Source organism: Equus przewalskii, chromosome 24, assembly GCF_037783145.1.
Source record: "Equus przewalskii isolate Varuska chromosome 24, EquPr2, whole genome shotgun sequence".
Classification (NCBI taxonomy): Eukaryota; Metazoa; Chordata; class Mammalia; order Perissodactyla; family Equidae; genus Equus; species Equus przewalskii.
Genome location: NC_091854.1, coordinates 34869138 through 34889893, shown reverse-complemented (window position 1 = coordinate 34889893; position 20756 = coordinate 34869138). Strand labels below are relative to the sequence as shown.

At 44.6% G+C, this 20756-nt stretch overlaps 1 protein-coding gene across 1 annotated transcript in view; it reads right to left on the bottom strand.

The window, feature by feature from the left end:
• Nucleotides 1-13442, bottom strand: part of C24H1orf87 (chromosome 24 C1orf87 homolog) — a 69984-nt gene extending 56542 nt beyond the window's left edge. The window contains exon 1 of the mRNA XM_070592454.1: nt 13375-13442. Within this exon, the coding sequence (XP_070448555.1) occupies nt 13375-13442 (68 nt within the window). The remainder of the gene's footprint in view (nt 1-13374) is intronic.
• Nucleotides 13443-20756: the final 7314 nt, after the last annotated feature.

Genomic DNA, 20756 nt, shown 5'->3' with positions numbered 1-20756 from the left:
TTTTAGGATGAAAGAATTAAGGCTCAGAGAGTGCATGTGTTTTGTCCAATTCTACACAGCTTTTCAGTTGTGGAGCCAGAATTTAAACCCAAGTCTACCTGCTTGCACCTGTGTTCCTTGTGCCAGGAGTCAGGAAAGGATCTGTGGAAGCTGGGATTGTGAGAGGAATGGAAAGTCAAGGAGCAGGCAACCCAAGCAGGAGGTGTGGGATTTGAAGGGAAAATGGACAGAGAGTCAACTCCTCTGGATGAAGGCAAGGAGACGCACCCTCCTTGCTTTCAGCACCTTCAAGACACTTTTGTGGGCAGTCTCAGGGCAGAATCACCCAAGAAATATGAACTGTATCTACCCGTCCGCTAAAACAGCCGCAGTAGATATAAAACCAAAAATAACCTGTTAAATCTGTTCAAAGTAAAAGCTGCTTTTTTAAAAAGACGTACATAGCACTTTAAAATTATCATGGAAATGACTGCCCAGCTGAGAAATGGTGTGTGTCTGTTGCCAGCACAGACAATTCATCAACACAGGTAGGTGGTTATGCTGTCCACAGGCTCGTGGTTCTTTCCTCCATCCTGTGTGCTATCTACCTGCAGTACTGAAAATAGAAAGCTGTCATTTCCAAAGAAGGAAAAAAATGCCATCAACACCACGTTGGAAGCAAGACACAGCAAGCTTCCTGGCACATGCGCCTGCCCTCGGCCGCTGCTCGCAGGGGCGCTGTGACGAGTCTAGTGTCATCCAGGAGCCACCGGATTAGGAAGGTTCCTGTGTTTCTGGCTGACAAATAGACGAGGACAAAACTGTCCAGTGTTCCCTCTCTCGCACTGGGCTCTTCCTGCAGACCAGCCCTTCAGTGCCACCCTTCACGAGAGCGCAGAGTCTCAGGGTCGGAAAGGAATATTGTGAGGGCATCTAGTAGCATACTAGGCCCAGAGCAAAGTAGCGCTCCCCCGCTGGCCCCACCTCCACTTAACTCCAGCTCCCCAGACCTCACACTTGATTTGGATTCCACCCCTGCCTGGAACATCAACTCTCAGATGGAGACCCAGGATACTTAGCAAAAAGGTCACCAGATGCCATCTTAAAGGTCTGCCAGCCTTGGCAGCGGCTCGATGCCACCAATTTCCAACTGTGCACCACCTAACAGGCCCCAAACACTCTGGGGAAGACAGCCCAGAGTGTGCCAGTGCAGTGAACGGGGATCTAATTTCAGTAAATGGAAGCGTGCTCTTGTTTGGAAGTAATAACAGATGATCAACACAACCAGTCTTTTCTTTTTAAAAAAGACAACAACAAAATAAAAAATAAAATGAGGAGGAGAGCGCAGCTGAAAATCTCACCAAAACCCATGGGGAGCTGAGATGAAGCCTGTGCTAATGTGACATGTATTACTGTGCTGAAGTGTGAGGGTTTTCTTCTTTTCCTTTTATGCCATGGAGTCATATAAACCAATAACACCATGAGTTATTATAATAAAAATTTAGTCTTCAGAAAGATGTTAAAAGTACCTTAACTCCCAGACCTATGTTCGAATCATTTCTTTGTCATTGAGATTATACAAGCTAATGTTCTAAATGCTTATGTGTCAGCTACCCCATATAAATCCTTTCATGTTATCCTAATAATCCTGAAAAGTAGGCATTATTATCACCATTGTTCAGATGATGAAACGGATGCTCAGAGAGGCTGAGTAAATCGCCCAAGGTCACTTTGTTAGTAAGTGGAGGTCCAGGACTCACACAGGATCTGTATGGCTCACAGCATATGCTCCTTTCTCTACATTACTCCTCAGTTTTACCCCGTAATATACAAACTGTCTATCTTAAACAACAGAATTTTGATTCTCTTTTAAAATGTTAATAAAAAATACCATATGTAAAGGCATCTAGTCCGTCTTCTCACCTAGACATGAAGTCCTTCTGCAGAACACCTATGTGGCCACCATTCAGCTTTGGTTTGTAAACTTCCCAGGGACAAGGAATCATTGCATTCCCAAAGTTGATCCCAAGGTATCCCATTTCTTCCTTTATAACATTGAGCCACATTTTGACATCAATGAAAATAATCAGTTTATTTTTCATAACATTTACACTACACTATGTCACAGAATAAAAATAATTTCTCAAATTAGGGACATTTGTCTACAAAATTAGCAACCAATTCCATCAGCAATTGTTCTTTGGCAGGACGTACTTTTAACGTATGGGAATGATACCCCAACAGACCTGCTCTTCTGCAACCTGCTTCTCTTAGACGCAGCTCTGCAGCAGTAGATGCATTCACACCATGGATGTTTTCTTCTATCTGACGTGTCTCTGAGCTCTGCATCACCACCTTCCTAGCTGAGGTCTTAGTGGGCACCAATCTACTCATGTCTTCAGACTGTGTTGTCTCCAGTTCGTAAAAATAATGTGAGGGCCAGCCCCACAGCCTAGTGATTCAGTTTGGTGTGCTCTGCTTCAGAGGCCCAGGTTCAGTTCCTGGGCACAGACCTACACCACTTGTCAATGGCCATGCTGTGGCAGTGACCCACACACAAAATAGAGGAAGATTGGCTCAGATGTTAACTCAGGGCAAATCTTCATCAGCGAAAAAACAAAAAGTGTGATAACTGAAAAGACAGAGTATGTAAAAAGAGATATGGGACCATAGAGGAATTTCACACCAAATCTGCTTAAGGTGGGTGGAAATGGCTCCATGAAGGAATTGAAATACAAAGTGGAGTTGAAAGAGAAAATAAGAGGTGGAAAAATATTCCGGAAAGGATGAAGGGCTTCTTCTTGAAGAAGATGACAGTGATTTCTAAACTTTGATCCTCAGACCACCTAAGGGGGGTCATAATCATGCAGGGTCTGGATCATAAAACAGATACTGGGATCACTCTGAACTCATTTAACTAGAATTTCTGAAAACAGGACAAGAAAATTTGTATTCTTAGCAAACATTTCAGGCGATTCCCATGTACACTAAAGTTTGAGAAACAATAACATAGCAAATGAAAAAGGAAGTTTTTTTCCCATAATTGTGCAGAATTCACCCATAATTTCAGGCATCAGTATAGTGGTTAAGGACATGGACCACCTGTTCCTCAGGCCTGATTTTGAACCCTAGCCCCCAACACAACTTGCTGTTTGACTTTGGTAAGTTACTTCACATCTCTGACTTTCATTTCTCATCCATGAGATTAGAAAAATAATACTTATCAAGATAGGTGTATAGAATATTTAGCACTGAGCCTGGTTGTCAGTCAGCCCTTGACAGACGTAATTCCGTGTCAGTCACAAGGTAAAGCGCTGTCTCCCTCATCATGCAAGGACAGCCTGGATGCTCTTTGCTTTTGACCCCAAACCTGTCTTTATTGATAGGCAAAACTAAAGCTCAAAAGATCAAAGTTTTGTAGCACACAGGAACTGAAAAAAATCTATTTAAATAGGTAAAAAGAGAGATGGTTAACATAACCCATCCCACAACATTGTTATTTACTAAAAACAGTAAATCTAAGTTCTAGAAATCACCCACTTTGAAAAACAAAGTAGATTAATTAGTATTAAAAATCTGCTGTGATAAAGCACAATTGTTTGGAATCACTTTCCTTAATTTTACAGAAAGAAACAAAACATTTTTGCATCACAATGTCCTCAGGCAGGTCACACCCAGGAGCTCTGGGTGTGATTTCCAATCTCTGCACCAGCCTTCACAGGCTGAGTTCAAGGCCCTTTGCGCTTGCACTCTCTCCTGCGTTGCTTTCACAAGTGGAAGCAAAATGATTGTGCAACTGCCTGGCCCTTCGCCAGTTATCTCAGTGCTTTAAGGCACAGTTTCTAAGCCAGGTCTCCTGTCCACACTGAGACAAGGCAGCTCAAACAGTCCTCTTCTCTCTGTGCCCCCCAGGGTACATCCACATGATCTATGGGAGTGGGGAGCAATAATTATCGCTATGCTATTTTGTTTAATTATGTTGAGTTAAATCGAGAGTATATACAATAAAGAGATCATGGATTTTAAAAGTGTATTATCAAAAGGAGGGAGGGATGAACAGACGAAGCACAGAAGATTTTTAGGGCTGTGAAACCACCCTGTATGACACTATAATGATTGACACATGTCATTATACATTTGTCCAAACTCATAGAACACACACCATCAAGAGTGAAGCCTAATGTGAACTATGGACTCTGGGTGATAATGCCATGTCCCCGTAGGGTCATCAGTTGTAACAAACTCACCACTCTAGTAGGGATGTTGATAACGGGGGAGGCTGTGCATGTGGGGAAAGGAGGTATATGTGAAATATCTGTGCCTTCCTCTCAACTTTGCTGTGAACCTAAAACTGCTCTAAAAAAAAGTCCTAAAAAAAATGTGCTATACAAACACAAATCTGTGCTTTCTCAAAATTGTAAGTCGTTAAACTAAATGTGGCAAGGCATTATATTATCTCTTTATAGAAATTTTTCATATATATATATATATATATACACATATATACACACAGGAACTTATGTTTTGTTTTGCTTTTAAACCAAACTAGGATTATACAGTTTCATAATCTTTTAAAAATTTTCCAGTCGACAATATAATGTGGATATCTCTACACATCAATACTTATGTCTCTGCAAGAACATTTTAATATCTAAACAGTATTTCATCATATAAATATGAGAGCTTATTTAACTATATTATATTTAACTATATTATAATAATGTATTATATTACTTTATTTATATAATTATATAATTAATTTATATTTTATTTATATTATTTTATTATAATTTATTATATTATTTATTATCATTATATATACTTAACTACATTACAGTACTATATTGTTGGACATTTATTGTTCCCAAATTTTTACTAATTTAAATATTGCTGTTCTGCTGGGCGTGTTTCTTTGCTCCTAGCTCCTTGCCTCCACCTCCATCCCAGGAAGCTGACCTGTGTGCGCTGGTCAGCTGGTCAGCTCTCATGTCCTCTTATTCCAGCTGGCTCTGGCCAACGAGTAGCCCTGCCAGTTGGTGACTCTCTGCCTGCAAGGTTATCTAAGCTATTTGTGTCTCTTGCCCAAAGATCACTACTTCTCTCAAGGCAGCCTGAGCTACCGAAGGCTCCCTCCTCGGTGACATTCCCCACCTCTCACCTCTGCAGACTGAGGGCTGGTGACCCTCGCAGCTGCAGCCCGTGATTCCTGCACTATGCCTCGCAGGTCTCCTGTTCCTGTACCAAATCCTCCTCGAGGTATCCTAATCAGAGTTATGTAATCTGGTTCCTATTGACCCCAGACTTTTATATTCTTGTATAAATTTTTGAAACCAAACCATTATATCCACCCATAATTATTTCCACAGACTTGATCCATAGATGGAGATTTTATGCCACAGCACGTGCCCTTCTTTTTCTTTTTTTCTTAGAGGGGAAGATTCGCCCTAAGCTAACATCTGTTGCCAACCTTCCTCCGTTTTTTCTTCCTTTCACCCTGGCAAAGCCCCAGTACATAGTTGTATGTAGCTGTAAGTTCTTCTGTGTGAGCCACGGTCACAGCACAGCTACTGACAGACGAGTGGTGTGGTTCCGTGCCCAGGAACCGAACCCGGGCTGCTGAAGCGGAGCATGCTGGACTGTAACCACTAGGCCATCAGGGCTGGCTCAGCACATGCACTTTTAGGGCTTTTGATAAGTATACTTAAAATCATTGCATATGAATTCTCTTTTTTTCTAAATCCTCCTCACCCCTGTTATTTCCATTATAAAACATTTCCAATTTGGTAGAAAAGACTCTCTTATTGCTGTTTAAATTGCTTTCATTACCACTGAGGTTGAACTCCCCATCCCCACATAGCCAGTGTTCATTTCTATTTCTTCTCTCATGAATTGCCTGTCTAGATCTTTTGTCAATTTTTGAAACTGGGCTGCTCATCTTTTTACTATTGATTTATAAGAGCTCTTTATACATTAAGAGGATTAATTTTTTCCCTGTCGTATAAATTGTAAATAGTGTTTTGTTTTCTGCCTTTTACTTTTTATTATATTTTTTGAAAGACAGAATTGTGAGTGGTAAAGTAAAAACATTTACCTCCTGGTCTCAATATTTAGGACCAGCGGGCACCCATTTTTAGAGCATCAGTCTGGAGCTCGCTCACATGATGCCACGCTCTCTTCCTTAAAGCTTCATGCCACATCTTGTGCTACAGGCATGTGTGCAGAACAGTGTTTCATGGTTCTTTATACTCCTCACAGTGCCTGTCATCATCATATCAATAAACCCACTGTCCAAGATTAATAAAGGAACAACCTAATGCAGTGGAAAGGGCGTGATGCTAGCGCATTACTTCATCACTTTGAACCTGTGAAAATGGAGATAATAGTTGTTTTCCAGCATCATTCTGTTTTAAGGAGAGGTTGAGTTCATGGATATTAAGATATTATGTAGATTATATAGCAAGAAAAGCAATAAACAAGATAAAGTATTATGATTAGTTATTTTTTAAAAAAATGGATAAGTAGGGCAGTTGAATTTTTAAATCATGGTTAATCTGGGTTTAAAATAGGGACTATCACTGGTCATTGCTATCGCCTCCTGCCCAGATCACCATTATGACTCCCTAACAGTCTCTCTCTTTTCACTCATGTCTTTCCAAGTCTATCCTCCACACAGTGGCCAGAATCATCTTTCAGAAAGCATAAATTTGATTATACCCCCTGCTGCTCTCAATTTTCCAGCAGCTTCCATTCTACGTAGAACAAACCCAAAGTTGCTACCATGGCCAACACAGCCTGAAATTGGAGCCTGCTGGCCTCTCTGACCCCATTTCTCCCCTTTGTTCACGCAGCTTCACCAATGCCAGCTTCCTCGCTCCTCCTTCAACACACCAAGAGGCTTTACATCGGCTGTTCCCTCCGCCCAGAGTGCTTTCCTCAGATGTTCACACAGTTTACTCTCTGTGGAGGCACAAGGATGGCACACTTGTGGTCGCTTGGTGTAGGCTGGACCTCATGGACAGGAAGCACCAGCTACACAGCTGCCCTCATCTCTGGGCACTGTGCTCCCAGAACGGGATGCTGTCCCACTTTTTACGAAACAAGCATGAGGTTGTACAAAAAGATCTGCTTGGGCTCCAGGTGGTTGGCTTAGGTGCCTTCTGTTTGTAGCAGTTGCTGGGAAAGTCAGAAGCCCAGTATCTGGAGAACTCGGGCCCACTGGAAGGTGCGGCTCTTCTTCTGGGGCAGGAGAGGGAGGAAGAAACTACTAGCTTTACAGACAGTTGAAATCTGGTGACCAGGTCCCCCGGGATGGAGTCTGAGCCAGTCTTGGCCGGCTCACTGCTAGCTAACCATGCACAGTTCTGGCTACTTGTCTCCAAGCATTCTTAGCCCAAACATCACGTGCTCAGAGAGGCCTTCTGGGGACACCCCTTGTGACTCGATGTAACCTTATCACCCTCCTCTCTGTTTGATCCTTGCACTATCCTCACTTGAACGTCCTCGTTTATCTGTTTGTCGTGTGTCTCCCATCACCAGAATGTTAGGTGCACTGGTGTAGCCCCGAGGCTTGGCACTCAGTAGGCGCTCAATTACTGTTTATGGAAAGGATTTTGATGGAATTTCAGATTTGTGTTAATTTCTAAAACTGTTGATATTAACAGTTTAAAAAAGTTCTAAGACAAGTCAACAAGAATGTATTAATATGAAAGGCTTTGAGGAATTAATAAATGACAGAATATGGGCTGCAGGAAAGTCACACGGGAAAATGTTAGAACTTTATATTTCTTGGCTATAAATGTCAATGTACATTATTACAAATATTTGCTACCCTTTCCCATAAAAACTCGCAGTCAGTGTCCCTTGAGCTTAAAAATGCTGTTCCACCAGTGATGTAACCATGGAAGAAGTGCTTTGGGTCAGTGATTCTCAGAATTGAAAGCAACTATAGAGGCCAACTTTGTTCACAAGAAGCACCTCTACTCATAGGAGTTTCTTGAAATGGACTCAATTCTTCTTCTATTTAATAACTCAATCCCTGGATTCTACAAATGTTCCCCTAGGCCACATTTCACAGCTTGGATCTTCTTTATAGCCATACTTTTAGTGCCCAAACCTTTATTGTGCCAGGACGTCTCCTAAAATGTGGCACCCAGAGTGCAGCTCAGTGCTGCCTAGGTGACATGTCCAGTTCTGAGGACAGTGGGCCTCCCATGTCTCTTTATCTGGACTCCCTGGGCTCATGTGGAGCTCAGACACAAGTGTAAGAGGAAACATTCCTTTTCATCTTGTACTTTAATCTCTACTACCACCACACACCGGCCACCAAATGTGGGGGTGTTTCTCTCCACCAAGCAATTCTCCAACACCACCTGGGTGTCCAACAATTCAATTCAGTTCTGACGCTATCTACCTGGAGTTAGCACAACCCCACAGGTTAAGGGCTCAGTCCCATAAGACTGCCTCACTCCCTTCAGGTGTGAAAGTTCAGGTTATCTGTGCTTCTGGACCAGCTGGCTATAAGTCAACGTTCCATGGCCCCTCATTGGGTTTGAGTAATTTGCTAGAGCAGCTCACAGAATTCAGGAAAACAGTTTACTTAATAGGTTACTCATTTATTATAAAAGGATATAGCTCAGGAACAGCCAAATGGAAGAGATGTGTAGGAAAGCTATGTGGGAAGGGCACAGAGCTTCCTTGCCCTCTCTGGGTGCACCATCCTCCCAGCATACAGACATGTTCATCAACCTGGAAGCTCTCTGAACCCCTTACTTTTGAGATTTTTATGGAGGTTTCACATAGGCATTCTCATCACTAACTCAATCTCCAACCCATATTCCCTTCCCTGAGGATGGGGGTGGGGCTGAAAACTCTAAGCCTTTAATCATGGCTTGGTCTTTCTGGTGACCAGTGTCCAGCCTGAAGCCATCCAGGAGCCCACTGAGAGTGTCCTCCTTGAGACAAATGACATCCCATCACCCAGGAAATTCCAAGGACTTGGGAGCTCTGTGCCAGGAAAGGGCTCAGAGGCTCACATTAGAACAAAAGATGCTCCCAGTGCTCTTATCTCTCAGGAAACTGCAGGGGTGTCAGGAGCTCCACGCAGGTACTGGGAGCAGACAACAATATATATAGATATATTTTCAATCATTTCGTAACAAGTAAAACCTAAACATTTATTCCATATAGTCATTCATTTATAGTCCTATCTAAAGAAAGACTCTGCATATCCCTCTGCTGATTCCATTTGTTGGTTTTAGTTCATTTTCCTGCCAAGGCTCCCCAATCTACTACCTAGATGTTCACTGAAGGGATTTGTCTGTCTTCCTTCAGTTATGGATTAAAACACGTTGACTGAGAACAGGGTTACACACAAATCCTCTCAACTCCACACCTCCAACACATGTTTACATCCACTGCTCAGTCACCACCACGTTGGTACATGACCCATCCTAATACCATTCAGTCCAGAATTCTCTGCCTCGTTTCAAGACTTCATGAGAAAAATGTGCCTAATGACTTATTGAAACCAACAAACAATATGTCTTCGTCATTCCCTTTACTTCGACGGCAGTTACCTCACTAATAGAGAAATGGGACCAGTTTGGCATTATTTGTTTTTAGTTAACATGTACCAACCCTTAGTGACCATCATTTCTGCTTTTTGTTTCACAACTAATATATTTAATTCTTTGGCCTTCAATTTTGCCAGAGTTGTTGACAAGCATCAAGTTCTGTGGTTTTATTACCCATTTTTTTCTCCCTTTAGAAAATGAGAATATTTGTCTCCTGTCACTTGTCATATCTTCTTCTCAATGAGCTATTGAGAATCCCTCAGGAGGGTTCCATAGGAACATCTGCACGGTTTTTCAGCAAAAGGCACCTTGAGACTTAGGTTTAAAGTAAATATTTTCTAGATCCTTACTTTCTCTGCATCAATGCTGCTCTAATTAATTTATTAGGCTTTCAACACGTGCAAGACTTCGTACTCAATGCTGAGGGTACAATGTTGCACCTAGAATTTACAGTGAAATGGGGAGACAGGAATGCATAGGAAGTCTTCGTAGAGTGCGGCAATCCCTAAGGGTGCTGTGGGAACCCATGGGGGCACAGGCAGACCTGGGGCTGGTGGTGGCGGCACCTGGTTCAATTTGCACTTTAGAAAGATGACGCTGCCCGTACGTGAGAATTGGATTTCTCAAACTGTAAGGTGGCATAGGAACCAGATAACGTGCAGATTCTGACTCAATATGCCTGGAGACGGGCCTGAAGTTCTGCATTTCCGACAAGCTCCAGGTGGTCCAGGACTACACTTTGAGGAGCAAGGCTTTAGAGAGTGGACTGGAGAACACAAGGCTCAGAGGCGGGGAGCGGGGTTGGGAGGCTGGTGCAGTGACAAGAAGGAAGGTGATGGCAGCACAAACTGGGGCACTAGCTTCCCTCTCTGAGTCTGCAAACAGATCTCTTTCCTGAAAAATACGCATATTCCATAGGTATTGAGTATTCTCCCTTCATCTGTCGATAACTGTATAGGCTGAGTTAGGGGAAGAGGAGGGAGCTTGACCCAGTCTTGGTTCTTAATAACTGGCCTCCTTTAAGCCCACACAGGCCTCAGTTGTCTCATCTCATGCATAAGATAGCAGGCTGGCTGTTATGGCTGAATTGTGTCCCCCTGAACTTAGCATGTTGAAGTCCTAACCCCCAGCACCTCAGAATGCGACGTTATTTGGAAATAGGGTGACTGCACATATAATTAGTTAAGATGAGGTCATGCTGAGTAGGATGGACCCCTGATCTAATTGTCTGGTGTCCTTATAAAAAGGGGGATTTGCACACGGACACCCATGCAGGGACACTGCCATGCAAAGCTTAACTTTATGCTGCCACAAACAAGGAACTGCCAGAAGGAAGGAGGGAGAGCGGGAGAGAAAGACCCTTCGCGGGCACCTTCTGAGGAGGGAGCACAGGTCTCGATCTCCAACTTCCAGCCTCCAGAACTGTGAGGCAAGGAATTGCTATTGGTCCAATCGTCCAGTTTGCTGTTCTTTGAGACAGTGGCCCTAGCAAACTAACATACCAGTTTATCCCGAAGATCACTCTCCAGTCTGACACACTATTCAATCTTCTCCACACACCCCACAGGAAGTCCGAGCTGAATGTCGTTACACAGCAAGATTCCTCTTTTTCCAACCATTATCCATTAATTTGTGATTTTTATTTTTAATTCAGATCTTCCTTTTAGAGATTTCTTCCTTTTTTGGCTTTTACTTATATTTCTTATGCCTATTTACCAGTAAATGGGCTCAATGGATTCAATCCAAAGAAAATACCTTCTTGAGAACCCAGCTGACAGGCGTAGACAAGGAGCTGACTGAAACGCTCTGGGGCCAGATTGTCGGGCATGCATGGCAGGACAGTGCTGAGTCTGTGGCCACCTCAGCAGAAGAAGCCTTTGAGAATTATTTATGTTTGAACCATACAGGAGCATTTTGGCAAAGCATGGTAGTTGCCCTGTGTCATTCAAGCAACAGTAACCTCAAGCCCATAGAAAACAGAAGCAACCTGCCAACATAAAACAGTTGTTTTTTCACAGTGTCATAGGAAAAACAAAGCTGTGTCTTTTATTTCATAATTCATGTGACTGATTTAATGTCTTCTTTTATTTCCTGGATTCTGAGGTTTAAAGAGTAAAGAGGGGAAAAAGGCACCTCCTTACAAGACACAGGAAACTTTTCCCTCCTTAAAAGCACAGGATGCTTCCCCTACACACTTTTTTAGGAACTTTTAGACTCTGATTTCCCTGGCAAAAGGAAGGGGTTGGGATATAAGGGACTGAGCAACACGCTCAGAGAGGAGTGGAATTAGTCGGAGAGACACATCGTCTTCCTGGGAAAAGGAGAACTAGGCGGAGTTTCCCAACGGATCTTAGTGGCTGCTCATGACAGTGACCAGGGCCTGACATGGGATCTCGCAATAGTCGCTTATCACAGCATCTTAGCTCCTCATCTACAAAACACAGACAACCTACCTCCTGGCATAGAAGGTAAAAGGATCAGCAAGTATTCCATGGAAAGGGATTTGACTTTCCAACAACGTCCTGTATTCGTGGAAAGATGCACTCTAACAGCAGCAGAGCTATTTGAGAAGCACGTTGAGTGTCCTACCAGGCACGGGAAAGGTGTTTTGCCTACTGCTTCTCCTTTGATCCTCACAACAACCCCGTTAGATGCATGTCTTTTATGCCCACCTGATAGATGTGGAATCTGAGGCCAGAGATGTTAATAAACTTTCTCAGTGTCAAAAGACCAGGAAGGCACAGAGCCAGGATTCAAACTCACATCTCTCAGCCATGTAGGGATCCCAAATGAGTGACCCAGGGTCTGCAAAGCCCAGCTCCTGTGTGGCAGCCAATGTCACTGGCTGGTTGTAGCGCTCACTTTGGAACCTCCTGGGGCCGACACTACTGATGGCCAGGAGGTCAAAGTGATTTGCCCATAGAAGGCTGTGCTCCAGAACCTGGTCCTGATGGCCTCACCTTCAGAGATCCTGATTTAATAGGTCTTGGGTTAGACCGCAAATCTTTCCTTTTAAGGACCCTCCAGGTGGCATCCACTGCTTTCTGCCCTCATGTCCAGTGTGGCCTGATCTCCTTTGTCTGTCTACCTGGGCTGTGTGTTTCTGAAATATAGGAAAGCACCTAGGAAATCATTTTAAGAGGGAAAGGCAAATATCAACTCGTTGCTAGTTACGGGATGTCTACTAGATGAAAAGCAGCTCTAGTACCTTCTTTTTCTCTCGTGAACCACCTCAACTCTGGAAGGGAGAGCCTGTCACACCCTCCTGTGACACACATTAGTGAATTTTAGAGATATATGAATGTCCTCCCCTGAATGTGACTGATGAGCTTAGGGAAGGAAGAAAGATCTGCAGTCCCGCTCTGAGAAGCCTCTGACTGGAGGAGCACCGGATAAGAACGAAGTAGGTAAGAATCTTAGCTATGATCAGTCACCAGTCCTACTCCTTTAATTCACAACAAATTGTCTAACAACCTTCCTTCCTCCCTCTCCAAAAGTTCCGCCACGTGGTAGATTACAAACCCGACGAGGAGAAGCAGCAACACTCCACTAAGGCTTATAAACGTCGCAATGCTTACTTTTCCCGTCTATTTGGGAAATCAGCCCAAGTTATTAAAGAGAGAATGGGGAACTGTAAAGATGAAAAATATCAGGAAAACAGTGCATATGGAAGTTATCAAGACCCTTTTACTTCTACTGTTACATCTTAATGACTTAATTTTCCACGGATGACATTTTCAAAATGTAAATTTCTAGATTAAAAAAACCCCAAAACTTCATTATCATCCAAGCAAAATAGATATTTTTCAAATAGCGAAGTTACGTCTTTGGCTTCTCCGCAAGGTATCGAAAGTGTTTACTTCCGATGATTTTCACCACCACCTCAGGCATTGCGTCTGGCACACGGGGTGTCTTCCAAACTGAATACACGATTCTCCTCAAAGCTTCTTCAAACCTTGAGGGGGACAAGAAGGAGGCCTCTCCTCTCAGTGGGCAGCTGCAGCATCCTTGCCAACAGCAACAACGACAATATGGCAAGACCAGGCACTTTCCTACAGTGCGGCTCCCTGAACAGCCACTGCAGCGGAGCGACGGCTCCATCGCCGCCTTCGTCTTACATTGAGGGAGCAGGCATAACGTAGCTGAGCAACCTACTCCATTCCACACAACCGGAAACTTACTCCATTCCACACAACCAGAAACTGGCGGCTCTGGAGTCCCACCTAAGAAGTCTGCAAGCTGGTCTACTGAGCCACTTAGTGACTGGACTATCCTGACATCAGATGGCATTCTTGTGAGGTCAGAAAGGAAATTAGAACTTAGTAGGACATTTGAGGATGTTATAGTCAGCTCTGATGCTCAGTTTCCCCTTTCATGAAAGCGGAATCATTCTGGTTCTGCTCTTGGGGACTTGGGGTGAATCCAATGAGATAATGCATCTGAAGGAGCGTTGCACTTAGGAAAGAGGAATTCTTGTTATCACTGATCTGTTTCTGCAACAGGCCAATGAGTCTAAACTTGAGATCCAGCGCTAGGTAAGCCCTGGGTGTTTAAACAGGTCTGATGCCAAGGGGAATTCAGAAGTTCTGTAAACCTGGCCCCAGGCTGACCACTCCTTTTCAGAGCCTCTCAGAGCTGGAAAGCCTTTTAGAAATCATTCTAATCCAAATGCTCGCTTTACAGATTGGGACACTGAGGCCCAGAGAGGGTGTGTTACTTGATGAAGGTCACATGGAACTTAAAGAATGGATAGCAGGCTGACACAGTGAGGAAATGGAAAGGTATTGAAGACAAAAGGAACAGAATGAACAAAGGCAGAAAAGTGACCTGTTTCCAGTAAGGTCTGAGAGCTACCCCAGGATTCTTTCCAAGGCCCCAGCTCCACTCAGACCCCTGGGCAGATAACCCCATCCAGCTGGACCTGCAACCTCTTTGAAAGCGTCTGGAAACTTCAAAGACCAGAATCTGTGACTGTGGGGGCCCCTCTCTGCCCTGCCCAGCAGCTGTGCACCAGCCCTTCCCAGAGGAGAACAAGGGGAGGTCTTACCACAGAGGAGGCGTTTCCCACCGGGCAGCTCAGGGCACGTCAGTGCTCTTTCCACGAACGACCACAGGCCTGCGGGACCCAAGCCAGGAGGGGATGGGAGCAGAGCAGTCGTGACAGTGATCGACTCCTGGTCACCAAGGATGCAGAGGGTGGTTGCTGGGCGGGACCAGGTTTCCTGGGAGGCGCCCTGGTGTGGCAGGCCGCCAGGGGGCTGAGTGTTTTCTGGAATCTGTGCTCTGGAGCTTCCTCAGAGATCTGGGAGCGTCTTTTCTGAGGTGGATCTTGCTTCCCTGTGTGGTCCTGCTTGCCCTGCCTTCTCCCCTAAGCATCATTCTCTTTATGAGATGCACGTGGTTGGGAATCATACACCTGTGTCTCAAATCCAGCCTCCCCCACTGGTTGGCTTTGGACAGATCCCTTCTTTTCCCTGAGATTCAGTTTCTTCATCTGTAAAATGTGGAAAAATAATAGCATGGACTCGAAGGTAAGTTGGCTACAAAATTAAATAAGAATATTAAAAAGATAATAATTTTGAGAGCTATCCATATGCAGATCCCTTATTTGAGCCAGATCACTATTACCTTATAAGTTAGCAATAACCAATAAAATAATTTTGTTTCTATTTTAAAGATTAAGAAAAACAAGGCTTGGGTGTTGAGAAATTACCCAAGACTCCACAGAGGCAACTGATAGAGCCAAGATGTGAATATACATATCCCAAATATCCAGGCACTATTTATTATGCTGAAAGATTTCAGCAGATATGGGTAAAGGTACTTCAAATCGACTCCAAAATGGGGTTACTATTCCCAGTAGCAGCAGCAGCCCCAGTGTCCACACGCCTTGCCTCCTGGGGGAACCAGAGGGGCGGGAGATGGAGTGGCTGGGCTGGCAAGGAGGCTGCTCCTGGTAGCCAAGGACGCAGATGGCGGTTGCTGGGTGGGACCAGGGGCCTCCAGGTGGACTTGAGTCACCTCCTGGCACCTGCAGCCAGAGAGGGATGATGGCTCAACTCCCTCCAGGCTCCCCCTGTAGTTCTACAGTACAGAGTGCCCTGGGCTCAGGGGAGAGAGGGCATCTCCCTTCTCACTGCTCCAGCCCAGCCTCCCAGATCAGTCTTCCCAAGGGACAGCTCTGTGAAGCCACCTCCTGCAGGCACGTGTCTCCCAGGGCCCCCAGCAGCCGTGGAGGTCAGGGTCCATAGTCTTCTCTGATCTCCAGCTTGTTCTCTCACCACTTCTCCCTGGCTTGCTATACTCTGTCCAACCCAGTCTACTCACTGGCCTGAACCCACCTTTCACTTTACTGCCTTTGTTCATTCTGTTCCTTTTGTCACCAATACCTTTCCGTTTCTTCACTTGTGTCAGCCTGCCATCCATTCTTTAAGTTCCATGTTAAATGGTCAAGAGTATGTACCTTAGAATCAGATACCTTGGGTTTGAATCTTGGTTCTGCTAGTTCCATGTGGTCTTGGGCAAGTCACTTAACATCTTCGTGTCTTAGTTTTCACTTCTACGAAATGAGGACGACTTTTGTGAAGATTGAGTGAGTATGTAAGGAAGGCACTTAGAACAATTCTTGACACATAATGAGCAACATCATCATTATTATAATTATCTGTCAAGAAGCCAGACCAGATCCCCAGTGGTTTCTCTTTCCTCCGTATAATTTGTGGCTTCTTGCTTATGAATGTGTCTTTCTCTGCCTGATAGTATGACTGATTGAGCCGGATGCCATACCCTCCTGGGCCATGCTTGTGGTGGGCTGAATAACGGCCCCTGAAATGTCCACGTCCTAACCCTGGAACCTGGGAACATGGCCTACTATAGCAAAAGGGACTTTGCAGGTGTGATTAAGGTAAGGATCTGGAGATGGAAGATCACCCCAGATTATCCAGGTAGGTCCTAAATGTGATCACAAGTGTCCCCAGGAGAGGGAGGCAGAGGGGGATTTGACTACAGAAGCGGAAGTAGGAGAGGTAACCGTGCGAGCAAGAGGTTAGAGTGACCTGAAGAAGGGGTCATGAGCCAAGGAGCGCAGGTGGCTCCAGAGCTAGAAGAGGCAAGGGGACAGATTCTTCTCAACAGCTTCCAGAGGGACCAGCCCTGCTAAGCAGACCCCCTGACCTTAGCCCAGAGAGTCTGATTTTGGCATCTGGCCTCCAAAACTGTAAGGGGATAAATCTGTGTTGTTATAAACCACCAAGTTTCTGATAATTTATTAGAGCAGCCATAGTAAACTAATGCAATGCTACTGAAGGATTCACTTCTTCACAGAACTGATCACACTCGGGCGTCAGTGGGCCAAGCAGAGTTCTTATAAACGACACATGTTCAGATTGGAGGAAAGGAGGTCTTCTATCTGTTGAGGTTACTAAACTGCCAGGATAAGGTGTTGAGGCTGTTGGCAGATATCTATATCCACACATACTGCCTTGTTTCAGCAGAAGGGGAGGAAGCCAGGGGAGAGCAGAAAGGGGATGAGATCAAAGAGCCTGGATCCAGCTATGCCCGAAGCTTAGGTTCTAGAATTTGCAAACACAGCAGTGATAAATTTCTCTTTTGCTTAAGATATTCAGACATGGGCTTTATTAATCATTACCAAGTATTCCTGACTAGTACAGAGACTCTTAAACTTCATGTTGCTAAAGTTCATATATGGGGTGCAGTTAATAGATGAAAAGGCATTTTAAGTTTCACTCCAAATTCTGTGATAAACTTGAAGGAGTAAATTGATTTTGATCAAGTCAGATATTCTACTTAAGATTGTCCTCTGAGCTTATCTTGACGTAAAGGTTTTATAAAAGCCAACGTGAAACATAAAGACATTGGAGGGAAGCATTGCCTGTGCAGCTCTTCTGTCAGTTTAAAGGCACTCAGTGAAATTTGACATGTTTTTTTCAGACCCAAGGGAACCTCTGCTTTGCTGTTTCCTAGCCAAGTGACCTTGAACAAGCAATTTAACTCTTTTATCTTTAAGGTGGAGACAAACAGTAATTACCCTGAAGATTGCTATCAGGATTAGAGATAACATTCTCAGAGCCCCCCATATGTAATAACTTCCAATAAATTGTATTTTGTTTATAACAATAGCTGTTAAGATTTAGTGAATATTCATTATGTGCGAGACACTGTGCTAAGAGCTTTTCGTTTACTGTCCCATTTAATCTTTGCAACAATCTCATGAAGTAAGGACTATGAGTGTCTCCCCTGTGAGATGAGGAACCTGAGGCTGAGAGGAGGTGACCTGCTCCAGGAGGAGTCGGAGCTGCACTGGTGCGCCTGACTCGGCCAATGCTCCACACTCCTCTATGGATGTCAATTAGCCATTGTCGTTTTGTTTTGTTTTGTTTTGAGGAAGATTAGCCCTGAGCTAACATCTGCTGCCAATCCCCTGAGCTAATATCCGTGCCCATCTTCCTCCACTTTATATGTGGGATGCCTGCCACAGCATGGCTTGCCAAGTGGTGTCTTTGTTTAACAGCCCAAACCGACTAAGACTCTTGGTGGTAAACAGCAGAAACTCCCCTAGAGCCGACTCCAGCAGAAGCGGCGTTTTCATAAAGCCCACGTGCAGGAGTGAGCTCAGGCCTCCGGACGAGTCAGGGATGTGGAGATGAATCTTCTTTTTCTGACCCTTGTCTCTGCTCCATTCTGTGCATCAGCCTCATTTGTGCCTTTCTCTGCCACACATTGGGGTTTTCTGAACCCTCAGACCACAGGAAAGAACATCACCCATCACAATTTGTGGGTTTACATCATTTCCCTTTAAGAGACCAGTAAACCTAGACTTTCCTAGTCACATTTACTAGGGAGAAGAATATGGTCAGCCTAGTTTGGTTGGGAGACATCTGAACCAGTTCATTGTTGCACTGGGGGAAGGGAGATGAGAGCAGAATCACGTACAAAATGGCTGGTAGGAGCCTCGGCTGTGGAGAGACTGTATCCAGAAGCTGTTAGGAGCAGGAGGCAGGTAGAGGTGAATCCGATGGGAGGTTGGATACCTGCCCAAGGTCGTGCAGCAAATGAGAGGAAGAGATGGTGCAGATCGACCCTGTCTGACTCTAAAGCGTTGCATCTTCTCTGGAAGAGTATGGTTTTAACCTCCGTCGTCTAACAAGAGAGGCCTGGAAAACGTGGCTGTAATGGAAGGTCCTGGAGAGTGGCTGCCGAGCAGAGGTTCTAAACCACAGAGATGGTCTGCTGGCCTCTGTCGCCAGCTCATCCTGCCCCAGTTGGTAGGAATCTCCCCTGCTTTTAAGTTTTAATGTCTGTAAATCACAGAATGTCAGGGTTCAAAGGAAGCTCACAAGTTATCTAACCGTTCCTCCACCAGCCAGGTGGGGCGTGGACAGCCTTCACTACGTTCTCTCCCAGTGGTTGGGATGCCCCAAAGAGGCTGTGTGGTGGGAAACTGAAAGCCTTGACTCTGGACCAAAGGCTTGGTTCATTCTCCACTCTGCCGCTGCTCACTCGCTTGTCCTTGCAAATGCCTCGGCATTAGTGCTTGAGCATCCTCATCTGAAATGCAGGATAATAACAATAACTACATGTCATTTCTTCAAAGAAATATTTATTGTGTCCGTATCACGACAGGACCTCTTCCAAGTGTCTTATGTTTATTTATCATCATAATAATTCCACGAGGCATGGGGTATTATTCTCAGTTAAGGAAAGTGAGGCAGAGGGAAGTTGAGTGCATTGTCTACGGTCACACAGCTAGCTAGCGGGGGCTGGGATTAAGCCCGCATTCTGGCTACAGAGCTTGTGCACCACCCACTGTGTCACACCACCTCCCCCTGCTCTTGCAAAGAACAAGTGAGAAAAAATCTGTGAAGCATGTAGCACAGGTCCTGGCACCTGACGTACTCAACAAATATCAATGCCATCACTGCTCTCCTCCTGGCTCTAGCCTTCTTACCACCAGCCACTGAGGCCGAGGACCGCACACCCCTCATTTCTTGCGGGCTGGTGGGAAAAGAGGGGAGCCTGCTCCGTGGCCTGGGAGAGGGACTTATGTGGACACAGGACTGTTCAACGCCCCGTGCCCCCACTGCTAACTTTGGACCAGTCAGGATAATGTTCCCTCTTTTTAGAGGGAAGTGAGAAAGTGGTTGATAGAAGGAACGCTTTTTGATAACATCCCTAAATGGCTTAAATTGATTTTCTGATAAAACTTACTATATTACTATCACTGATGTATCTATTAAATATTTATTGAGCATAATTTTAAGGCACAGGCTGAGTCGTTGAGGATACAGTGATGAATCAGATTTGAATGTCCCTCTCAAGATTACCAATAGGAGAGAAAAAATATGCTCATAAATAATCATAATGTAGGATATAAAGTAAGAAGAGCTAACAAGAAATAAATATGAAAATACAAAGGACAGAGAAATTACTGCAGAACAGTGAGATTAGGGAAGATTTCATGGGAGAGTTAGCAAAGGAGGTGGCCCTTGTAAAGACAGATGGTAATTTGACGTGTGAAAAGGGAAGAGCCAATAAGCTAAACAGAGAGAATAACATAAGTAGAGATTTTTTAAAAAGCAAGCAGTTGTGAGATGTGGTCAAGGAATAGTGTCTGGCTCCATCTGGAGAATGGTGGAAACAGCATTAGGAAGGCAAATTTGGGCCCGACTTAGAAGACCTTGGGTGTCAGTTTAGAATGCAAACGCTACTTTTGAGTAGGACAGAGACGTTTGCGGTCTTACAGGAGGAATGAAATCACCTCACCCACGGTGTCAGTCAGTAGAGTCCAGGTTTTGCTGTGGGAACAGACAGCACGTAAATCTCAGTGGTGTAAGAAAACAAGTCTATTTTAACTCGTGCAAATTCTGCCTTGGATTTGGGCAGTTCTACAGGACAATTATCCCCCATGTGTTGGCTCAGCAATCTGTTCTCTGTGGACCCTGAGGCACCTTCCTTTCAATGCGCTTCCATGATGGCTGCAGCAAGAGAAGAAGGTTCTGGAAGGTTACCCACCTGGAACTTAGCACTTTGTTTTAGAAGCCACACATGCTGCTTCTGCATATAGCTCATTGGCCAGACCAGTGGGCCAGGCCTGACCTGGTGAAAGAGGGGATGAGAAGTGTGGTCTCTGTGTTGCCTGGAGAAGCCCCAGCCGTGTCTCCTACACCCATGCTTCAGAAAAGTCAC